Consider the following 12112-nt stretch of genomic DNA (forward strand, 5'->3'; position numbering starts at 1 on the left):
GTGGGTGGGTTGGATGGATGGATGGATGAATGGTGTGATGATGGATGGATTTAACAGGCTGATTGGATGGATGAATGGGTGGATGGGTAATGGACAGATAGGTGAATGAAATGGATGATGTATGGGTGAACGGATGGATGGAAGGATGGGTGAATGAATGAATGGGGTGATGGATGGATAGATGGGTGATAATAGATGGGTGAATAAATGGGGTGATGGATAGATGGATGGATAGAATGATAGATAGGTAATGATAGATGGGTGAATGAACTGGGTGATGGATGGATAAATGGGTGGATGGAAGGATGGGTGGGTAATGATAGATGGTTGAATGAATGGGGTGGTGGATGGATAGATAGACTGATAGATGGATGAATAAGGGTGATGGAGGGATGGTTGAATGGGTTGTGGTTGAGCTGATGGAAGGGTGGGTAGGTGGATGGATTGATGAGCTGAGCTGATGGTTGGATGGGGAAAGGATGGGTGGGTAGGTGGATGGACTGATTGATGGATGAATGGGTGGGTGGGCAGATGATGTTTGGATAGATAGATTGATGGATAGATGGATGGATGGATGGATTTAGGGCTTTGTTGTCTGCTTGAAAGTCAGTGAAGAAGCACTTTCCTTGTATGTAAATATAGCAGAGAGGTTGCATCGCTGATGATGGAGTGATGTTCTCTAAGGTCTGCACCCGGTCCTGCGCTCACCTGCGGATGAATGACAGAAGAGGTGAAGGCTGGACCCGCTGAGTAATGGCTCCAGCAGTGCTCACTCACTCACTCATTCAGTGTGTTATGGGTTAATTCATGCAATGTGAGGAATCTCTCTGCTTCTTTCTCAAATAAACCTGCTATTTATTGTTTTGTGACCGTTAATGCCCACCAACAGCTCGTGGACAACAATATCCAGCTGGACTGCTGATTTGACAGCGATGTTTATTGATTGTTTTTATGAGGCTCGCATACAGTGGCAGTCGAAATCTATCAGCAGCTTTTTGCGATGTGAATCAAACTCGGGAATTATGAGCTGGAATTCGCCTTTAGATCATGGAAGTAGGCTACTGAAGAATCTAGAGGCTCATTAGCGCTGATTGGAGTTGGAGGAAAAGTACAACTGGTTTTATTGCTTTTGCCTGGAAGTCGGACGGGTTTTTTTCGGATAACGATCGGGATAAGGACCACTCTCCACTGCTATTCGCACCAAAAATAATATTGCGTATAATCGCGAATGAGATCTGGAGAATTTCCTCACAATTCAGCGACAATCCATGATCCAGATTTCAGCAGTGGGATAATCTGGATCCTGCAGCGACATCGGCTCGGATCATCAGTCCGTCGGGATCTGAGGGATCACTGCCAGAGATCGCCCATCATCACCACTGAAGGTAGGAGCTGTGTCTCAGAGTTTATAAATCAAATGTTTGAAGTGAATGTGAGTTGCTTGAAGGCTTTGATGGGCAGCATGATTTCAGAAACTGCAGCCTACATTTTCTACACTTTCGCACCTGTTGTTTTATACGGACTGATCGGTCAAACGGAAGGTTTATGATTTATGTACTGTCATGTACAACTCGACTTTCATCATGGCGTGCTACATTATTAATCTTTTTTTTTCTGATTTTAAACATCCATTATTTATTTTATTAAAACATTGTAAACCATGATGCTGCTGATATTATAATAATTATTATTATTATTGTTATTATTAATAATAATAATAATAATATTAATAAATGACAGACATGTATGATGTCTTTTTGTTTTTAGTATTAAGCTATTATTATTATTATTATTATTATTATTATTATTAATAATAATATTTTAATTCGTCTAGTTTATAGAAGTAATACTAATTTGCTGTTTACCTTTAAATATGTCTAAACTATTAAAAATTTTTTCATTAATAGTAGGCTAATAATAATAATTTGCTGTTTACTTTTAAGGATTTCGTTTTATTTTAAAATAATTATTACTACTGCTACAGTTGTTCCTATGTTTTTTTTTTTTGTGGATGTCTGCAATAAAATAATAATTAATAATATAAATAATATTATTATTTGTTATAGCTCCGTAATTGAAAGGATGCCTTATCTTAAATATTTATTTAAAATTATGAATCATCATTATTGCTACTGTTAATATTGTTACTTATTATTTCGTCTATTCACAAAAGCTGTGCAAAACACAAACAACATGTATAATTCATTGTTGGCACGCAGATGGCAGTTTCCGGGCAAATTTTTCACCTTAGTCTCATTTGACAAGTCAGGTGGTGCCCAGCCAACACCCCCTTCAGGGAAAAAAGTGATGGACATGCTAATGACTAGAGGACCTGGAGGAGCGCGTGCAGTGTGAGAGAGCAGGAGCGTTGGTGTGGTGCGGTCCGGTCCGGGGGGCTGGTCAGCTGTGTGTGTGTGAGTGTGTGTGTGTGTGTGCGCTCTCAACGGAGCTGCAGAGGCAGGACTACTTATGTCACCGAGCCACTGTTATTATGAGCCCACCGATGACACCAGAGTGTGACATGAGGGAGATGCTGACCGGCTGAAGGGATGAATGAACACATGAATGACTTACTACCTGCTCCGGGCTGCTGACATTTTAACCAGCGGTTTCTGGGCACTCTATGCTGCTCGGGGGAGAGGACCAGTGCTGGGACGTAGTTAGGCGGCTCTGTTGTGCTTCGAGCCCGGAGTGTGCCGTCAGATGGAGGTCACCAATCTGGATCCAGACCCTCGGGCAGAGGGGTCTGAAGGAGAGGGTCCTTGCGTCCCGAACAGTCCTGGGACAGAGCCTGTTGTGCTTGAGCGTCCTGTAGAGTATGATCCATACGGGTAAGCAACAGGGATCACCGCTGCCATCCCGGGATCTTGCTGCTTTCACACTTTGGCATGTAGGGAATGTGTTTAAAGCTGGTGGTATGTGCTTTGATTTTAATGTTAAACGTGTTTTTGCTTTAATGAGACTGGAGAGATGTTCTGCTTTGATTCTTCTGTTTCGGTATGTGTGTGATCACTTGCTTGATTTGTATTGATTTTAATAACTTGGAATGTTTTTATGCTCGAGTCTGTCCTTCGAACCAGAGGTTGCCTTTGTAAGAGGTTTAGATTGAATTATTCTGACATGATGTGGACTGACATTTTGACACTGGACTGTTTTTTTGCGGTGTCTTTGTGAAACACTGTGCCCTGTGATTTGATTAAAGGATGCAGAGCTCTTCTTGTTCATTTAATGGGTTTGACTCTTGTGAACAGGAAGATATGGCTGAGTGCAGTTTTTTATTAATTAATGAGTTCATCTCTCTTTTTATGTTGTTTAAGAAATGCATTTTATGCTTGTGTTTTTGATTTTTAATTGCAATTCGATGGCTGTTTTCTAGGAAACTTAGAATGTGATGTGGCATTGCTGGATTGGAAAGTTTTGCCCTCAGTTGAACACATTGTGATCAATTCTGCCTCCACCACTGAGTTACACTCTTTATGTCCAGACACTCTATTATGCCTCCAGAACAGAACAGTCTGTTTGTAATGAATAGTTGACTTTACATGTCAAACAGTGAGCTATAATGTGATGCTGTACTACACCTAAAACTATCATTTATAATGTATAATCATTATAAATGCCAGTTTTATGACCTTGCGACCACACTGAACATTTGTACTTTTATCGAGGACTATTTAAGTGAGCGGAATGCCAACTGATCAGCAATTTTTGTCAATATTATTTTAATATGTATTTAAACTGATGTAACTTTTTCTGTATTTTTTGTTTTGTTTTTGAAAAGTCTCTTATGCTCACCAAGGCTGCATTTATTTGATCAAAAATGTAGTGAAAAATGTAAAATATTACAATTTAAATCTATTTTAATATATTTTAAAACCTGATTTATTTCTGCGATCAAAGCTGAATATTCAGCATCCTTACTCCAGTAGTCAGTGTCACACAATCCCTCAGAAATCAATCTAAAAAGCTGATTTGTTGCTCAAGAATCATGTTTTATTATTATGAATGTTGAAAACAGTTCTAATATTTTGTGTAGCTGTGATATATTTTTATTTCAGCATTCTTTGATGAATAGAAAGTTTAAAAGAACGGCATTGGTTTTTGAAATAGAAGTAATTTGCAACATTATAAATGTCTTCAATTTCACTTTTGATCAGTTGAATGCATCTTTCACTGAAGAAAAACGGCGCAGAAACAGTTTTCACTAAGAGATTCCTTGTAAATTTCAAGTTATCTTTGTAATATTTACAACTATCAAAAATAGTTTTGTGAATTAAATTATGAATTCTTCTTCTTTTTAACTGACCCCAAGCTTTTGAATAGTGTATAATATAATATAATATTAGAAATCTAGACTTTATATGTATACATGTATGTGAATTCTAACGTAAAATCTAAATGTTTACATCTGTGTTATTGGTCAACTACCCATCTACATTTCTATTATTAAAGCAAACATACAGAGTATCTTAAAATGTACCAAATTAACTGATGCATTTTTTTTAAATACTTTTTTTTTGCCATTTGCAGTAGGCTACCTTTTGGCTTTATGCAGCTGTCATTTAAACTTGGCAGTTTATCATGTGAAAAGCATGGCAGGTAAATTAGTCATGCTTTCCCCTTGGACATACTCAGACTGTCATGCTTAGCCCCAGGGTTTCTGGGTTTGGATATATACAGTAATAAAAAATGCATAGAGATATTTATTTGCAGACAAGACTGAAAAGTTCATTTTCCTCACTAAGTTCTTATACCATTTAAAATGTGTATTTATTATTGTGATGTGTGTAGCCGGTAAAAAAAAAATGAATTGCATGTAAACCAAGATTTATGAGTCATTTAATGAGCTATTTTAAAGGAGCAAAGTATACATCAACCATCAACAAAGTGGGACCATTAGAAAACAAGAGGTTGATTTGAATGCTAATGAACCTGGAGGCACTGTGATAATTACCTTAATTAAAATTGCCTACATAAACAGTTCATCTGTGCTTTTTCCCTTTCGGGGACGATGATTTATTTGGCCAATTCAGCTCTACTTGTGCAAAGTGTTGACATATGGTGCTTTATAGTCCTTCACACAGTACCCTGTAAAGATGGAGGAATAAAAACGAAATATTTGGTATTAATGAGCTTTCACATTGAAAAATAATTACAGACATTAATTCATTGGCGTGAAACATTCCACCAAAGGCTAATTACAATCTTTCACTTTTATTAATCATTTCAGACATTAAGCTTTATGGTAGATTAAAGAAAACTCAGCTGAAGAAAAGAATGCATGTTTGTTTTTATTATAAATTACATCTTAAAGGGTCAGTAAGATTTCTTTCCTCATTAAATTGATCAAAAGATAAAAAATAAATAAAATCAATTCTGCTCTTTCGAACATTCTATTGTTTTTCTTAATTACGGAATCTTTCTGCTGTAGCCCAAGGGTTGCATGCTTTAAGGCTGGTTCACACGGCAGGATAATTAGACCGATTTTAGCCCCGATTCACCCCTTCCGACAATTTTAGGATGCTCCGATTATCGTAAAATAATCTGATCAAATATTCCTGCCGTGTGTGGTGTGTTAAGACTGCTCTCCTCTGCTCGGAAGAATGTCGGGACCGCTCCGATCTCAAATCGGGGATATCCAACATGTTGGATTTATTTGGCCCGATTTCTTCTCGTTTGTGGTGTCCCCCGAGGACAAACAATCACGCAGCCTGTGGACTGTGGGTGTAGCCAATCAGAAAGCGAGGTGACGAGGCAGTGATAGTACCGGGAAACAAAATCAAAACAGCCGGCGTATATAATATAACAAATACAAATAAAGTCGATGGGCATAACTACATCCACAACTGCAGTCCACCAGAGTACAAACGAATATATGAACGTTTATTTCAGCGGTTATTAATCTGTGTAGTACGTAACAACATTTCTATGAGATAAAACAACAACTTATCTCCATATTATGATATAGCAAGTATAGTCCATGCTCGCGTTGTCTCCACCTCTTTGACCATCGCCTTTTCTTGTTTTTCTTATGTTTTTTCCCGTTAAAAACAAAGCACAAACTATGACCACTGCATCCTCTTCGTCCGCCATGATTGTTTACTCTAAAGTCACGTTTGATCTCGAGGGATTTTGCGAGATTTCCAGTCTGACCTGGGAATGCTCGGGAGTCAAATCGGTTCATGTGTGATGTGTTGATTTTGCCGTGTGGCTGCACACCACACACGGAACGACCAAAACTGTTAGATCCGTGATTTTTTATCGCTGTGTGTGGGGTCTCTCATATTTGTAAAATCGGCCGACAATTTTAAAATCGTCCCGTGTGAACCAGGCCTTAATCTAAAGATCTGGTAAAAATGAAGGCATTTACACCTCCACATTTGATAGAGACATTCTGGACTTGAACCAGAGAGATTTTTAGCTACTCTCAGGCCATTAAAGGCTTTGCACATCCCAATCAACTGCCCCATTAAAGCAACCCCCAGTCTCCTACATTCTTCCAAAGGCAGCATCCATATTTTACAAGGGTGTGCCATCCATCATGGGACATGTCCTTCAGCAGACTGCTACTACGAGCTCAAGCTGTATGTGTTTTACTCTGATTTGGTAACTGGCTGAAGCCCAGCACATACTGTGACTGTGGGCTCACGTCCCAAAGCGTAGTCTGTGATCTGGAACCTCCTGCCCCTTCATGCTTTCTGCTGCTTCAAGTGGCTTTTCTTTCTCTCTCTCTTGCTCTCTGCTGACGGTCTGGTGGTATTTAACCTGCTGGGTGACCACATTGTCCCCACGCGAGCTTTAAGTTCCTGTACAGGACACCAGCAGTCACAGTCTGAAGGAAAGGCTGCTTTTAGCTCTGCTGACGGGAGTAAATCTCAGTAAATCAGCATAACATGACAGACAAGAGAGAGATTTCTAAGGTCTACTCACTAATTTTATTGAGTATACATCTGGGGTCAGTAAGATTTGATACTTTTATACATGGGCCTTGAGCCAGGAACTACAGTAAAGCCCTCAGTGGGTTTGTTTGTGGGAGTACTTGATACACACAGAGCCCATCTTGATCTGTGAAGCGGCCTGCAGGATGTGGAGTGCTGTGCATTTTGAGTGGGCTTTTGACACTCAAGCCCGTTTTTAAAACTCACGTTTACGAAAGGCACTCACTTCGCAGAGCCCAATTACTGAGAGAAACTCACATCTCTATCTGACGCCATCGTATTAAAATGATTCCCATGGCTGTAACTGTGCTGAATAATTAATAGAGATTTCTGCTTATGCTAACCATGACATCTGAGAAATGAGAGATTTCCATATAAAGAGCCATTCCGGTTTGATTTGTGGTTATTGCGATGGTGACTTCTTGAACCCTGCATACATTTGTTTAGTTAAATGACTGTTGCTTTGAGTTTTTGTTAGAATTATTCAGTTTATATTAGTGATAGGATCAATATACTGTCCATTATGCAGCCATTATCATATTGACCTGTGTATGACTGATGAACCGAAATGGTCATTATACATTGTTTCATATACATAATCTAATCTATCTTTATTTTAGAATAAATAATTTTTAATTACTGATTTTTTTTTTTTTATTATTCAAATGTTTTGGTTGCACTTTATTTTATAATGTCCTTGTTACAGTGCAATTATGCAATTAAATACTGAGTAATATTTATTAACAACATGTCCTTACTAAATGATTAGCATTTGGTTTATGGTCAGTTGCTTAAAATTATGCATAATTCACTGTTATAATTGTAGAAATTACAAGTGACATGCAACAATTTGGTTTTTAGTTCATATTATAAAAATCACATAGTTGTTACAGGTAAGGGGTGTATGCTAAACGTAAGACAAAGAGCTTGAGGAGGATCGGGATCAAATGAGGAGTTTACTCACATTAGGTTAGGTTACAATACAATATCAGGTAACTCACAAATAACAGCATTATACAAATACAATCACGGACGAGGAAGAACTGAACAGACCGGGTATTTAAACACACAGGAGGTAATGAGGGAACTGGAGACAGGTGGGGAATAATCAACTAACAAAACAAGAACAGGAAGAAGCCCAAATAAGGAAACAGAAAGTTCATTAATGTAACAATAGTAAGAAATATTTTAAATTGTAATGTTATTTCATTATTTTATTATCAAATAAATGCAGCCTTGGTGAGCATAATTATTTTTGTAAATACGTAAAAATATATATAGTTCCAATACCATCCTTTTGAACAGCAGTGTTTGGTATTGGTATCAGCCATCATAAAACCCATATTATAAGACCACTAGTTTATACAGGAGAAAACACAGTTGTTAATTGTTGAAACTGAAAGTGTCAGCAGGATTATAATGGCACTTAAAGACATGTAAACAATAACTGTGCTTTCATAGACACTTAAGACTCCACCCGTACGTTCACAAACACAAGGGTAATTCAGAGGGCCACTTTACGCTTTAAGATTTAATAGCTTGCCATTTTATAGCTACTTATTTCATTAGCTTTAATCCTCATATGCACATAAACAGCCTTTGTATTCTTTTACAACAATATCTTCACTTAATAATGCAGCAGAACATTGGAAGCACATTGATGTCTGCTGAACAAAGTGTTTACGGATGAGCCCTCCGAGGACAATAATGAGCATTTTCATATAATCAACTTAAGCATGCTCTGTCATAGTCTAATGTTGATCTTGGACCTTGATGTGCGTCAATCATTGCCGTGTTCTTCTGCTCTCTCTGTCTCTCAGGGAGAAGATGCCGTTCCACCATGTGACGGCAGGATTGCTGTACAAAGGGAACTATTTGAGTCGCTCACTGTCCGAACACAGCAATAGTGAACAGCTCGCCAACATCTCCGTGGAGGAACTAGATGGTGAGCAATGGACTTACAGACATTAACACAAATACTATGCACTTTATTTAAGGTCAAACTCTTTACCACTTTTTGTGAGTGGGACTTAAAATTCCAGTTGGTCATTCAGCATTGAGTGACAATTTAGAATAATTTTCATTAAAGGAATAGTTTGCTCAAAAATGAATGCATTTTCTTCATTTATATGTATAGTTGTTTTCATAAATAGATTTTTTTTTAAATCTAAAAATAGATAAATAGGCTTTGTATATTTTCCGTTCTACAGAATTGGCCGAAGTCAGAGTTGCAAATGTCTTGAGAAATGTGTCTTTTTACATACATTTTTGAATATTTGTCCTTTCCCAATATTTGTCACTACCGAAACACAGTAATAATAATTTAATTGGAAGGGTAATATTGACCTTTTAAGATTTTGCTTACATCTAGATTTTAAATAAATAGTTTGACTAAAAAAACTCAGAGGTGAATCCATGACAAATCTTTTTTTTAACAATATTTCAAGTGTAATTTATGAGATTTGTTGTATTTTGAATCAAATTTTGCTTTGTAAAAGTTGATCTTACTGATTTCCAAGTTAAGGATTCATTAGTTTGAATGTACATTGAACCAAAAAATATCATAACATCTTAGTTGATTATTTTGTATACTTTATTTTTAATAAAACATCCAATGTTTCGGTAGTGACAGCACTTTTTCGGTAGTGACAGTAATGCTTTCGTAGAAACCACAAAAAAAAAATGTCAGGATTCAATTTTGAGTTTTGGGATAACGTTAATGATTTTTTTGAGGAAAGTTAGCAGCATATTTTATACAGTTATAAGTCAAATTGTTAAATAATGCCCGTCTTGCTACTAATATAAACCAAATATTTCTGCAAACCCAAAGCAATGGTAATTTTACTGAACAAATATATGCAGACTTCAAAAAGTCAGTGTGAGGGTAAGCACTGTAACTAACATTTTTGAAGAAAGTTACGAACAAGGCAAAACAAGCAAAAAAATAAATTCATTAAGTCATGTAACTTTGATTTATGTACTCATGTATATTCATTTTTGATTGAAAATGAATTATTGATCCCTTAAGAATTATATAATATAAATATTTTATTAATAACGTTTTAATGAAGGCTATTACAGAGTGTTACCCTGAAGTGTTTTTGGTTTTCATATGTAAATCAGGCATTGAATCATAAATCAAAAGTCAGAAATTGTATAAAAAGCATGATCAAAGCCGCACACATGCCCCCCAACACTCTTCATCATGAATCAGGGTGAGTGAAGCAGAACGCTAATCAATTAACGCTGCCATCCTCATGAATAGAAATACATTGAACCCTTGAGGCCTGAAAATGAATGCTTAAGTGACATATTAACACCGCGGGGCATCTGCAGATATACACAGCTGCTACAAGTCATTGACTTTGTTGGTTTTGCTCTGAAACAGTTCAAACTGTGAAATGCAGCCGCTGGAGCCCTGATGTTGTATTAATCGTGTCAGGAGGGGTCAGCAAATACTCTGTAGCTTCTTAATCACAGCGATACTCTTGTGTTAGAGAAACTGCTGGATTTCTGGAGTCTTACTGTTTTAAAATGCTGAACAGATCTAACTGAATCTGCATTTGATATGCAGCAAAAGGTTTTTGCAAGGTTTCCCAGATGTTAAAAGGATCATTCAACCAAAATAAAAATTAGCTGTTAATACTTACTGTAACCTCAGTCCATACCAGATGACTTTTGTCCTACAGCAATGTGTTTTAGCGGAAATTGCAGTTCTTGGTGATTCATAAAATGCAAGTTAACTGCTTCCATCACTTTCATAGTAAAGGCAACACAAAATTAATACCTATGGCTCCTGACGATATATTGAAGTCTTACAAAGAAAAATGTTTGGTCTGTGCAAGAAACTAAATGTTATTTACATTTACATGTTATTTATAATTACATGCAATAAATGTGACCCTTTGAGCACAAAACCAGTCATAAATAGCACCGGTATATTTGTAGCAATAGCCAACATTGTATGGGTCAAAATTATCAATTTCTCTTTTATGCCAAAAATCATTAGGATATTAAAGGGGTCATAGGATGCAAAATTAAATTTTATTCAAAGTAGTTTGAACTGAAATGTGTGTTGGCAGTGTGTGTACACAACCAGCTCATATTGATAAAAATCCACCCAGTGATTTTCTATAAATCTCGATAAATCCAAACCCCTTTCTCATATAAAGCCAATCTCAGATTCTCGGCAGAATGAAGTAGTTCTGCACAGGCCCCTCCCATGATTGTTGATTGACAGTGGTGTCAGTCTTTGGTTTTATCACAGCTCCGCCCTGTTGAGTGAGCTGTCATAAGTTCGCCATTGTTTCAACTCTGGAAGGGTTGTAGACAAGAATGGCTCCTAAGCAATTGAGGTGTTCTGTCATTGGATGTAATAATGAACATAGCAGTCGTCATTTACTCCTGGCATCCAAGCTGCTGAAGACGCAGAGGATTACTTTTGTTTTTGGAACGGAATGCGCCCTGATCTACCTAACTGTGTCCATGTTTTGCACAAATCATTCGTGGTTGCCTTTCCTAATAACGTGCTAGTTAGCAAGTTTCATAATGAATGTGGCTAAAGTTTACAGTCTCTCAGAGAGTGGCTCGGAAGAGAGGGGCGGGGTCAGTAGAGCTCATTGACATTTAAAGGAACTTGCAACAAAACAGCTTGCTGTAAACAGAGCAGTTTTTGACAGGGTAAAAGGGTGTTGTTTTACACTACCATTGAAATTGTTTTAACCAAACTATGTTACAGACTTTTCATTAAGACCTTAAAGCAGGGATCACCAAGCCCTGCTCCTGGAGAGCTACCATCCAGAAGACTTCAGTTCCAACCCTGCTCCAACACACCTGTCTGTTATTATCAAGTAGCCCTGAACACCTCGATTAGTTGGATGAGGTGTGTTTGATTGGGGTTGGAGCTGAAATCTGCTGGGCAGTAGCTGTCCAGGAGCAGGAATGGAGACTCCTGCTCTAAAGAATCATATCAAACTGTGGAAAATAGGCATCCGATGACCCCCTTAAGTAAAGATCATGCATGAAGATGTTTTGTAAATTGCCTACCATAAATATATCAAAACTAAATTTTTGATTAGTAGATGCATTGCTAAGAACTTCATCTCAACAACTTTAAAGGCAATTTCTCAATATTTAAATTTTTTTGCACCCTCAAATTCCAGATTTTCAAATAG

General features: G+C 37.3%; 1 protein-coding gene across 2 annotated transcripts in view; it reads left to right on the forward strand.

Annotated features, from left to right (window-relative positions):
* The first annotated feature begins 786 nt into the window (after positions 1-786).
* The window catches only part of caln1 (calneuron 1), a 51097-nt gene continuing 39771 nt past the window's right edge, over positions 787-12112 (forward strand). Inside the window, exons 1-2 of one of the 2 annotated variants that reach the window (XM_052576894.1) lie at positions 787-1385; positions 8759-8883. In XM_052576894.1, the coding sequence (XP_052432854.1) occupies positions 8766-8883 (118 nt within the window). In that variant the 5' untranslated portion in view covers positions 787-1385; positions 8759-8765. Of the gene's footprint in view, positions 1386-2357; positions 2832-8758; positions 8884-12112 lie in introns of those variants that run through there. The other variant, XM_052576893.1, reaches the window with a different exon arrangement.

Source organism: Carassius gibelio, chromosome B15, assembly GCF_023724105.1.
Source record: "Carassius gibelio isolate Cgi1373 ecotype wild population from Czech Republic chromosome B15, carGib1.2-hapl.c, whole genome shotgun sequence".
Classification (NCBI taxonomy): domain Eukaryota; kingdom Metazoa; phylum Chordata; class Actinopteri; order Cypriniformes; family Cyprinidae; genus Carassius; species Carassius gibelio.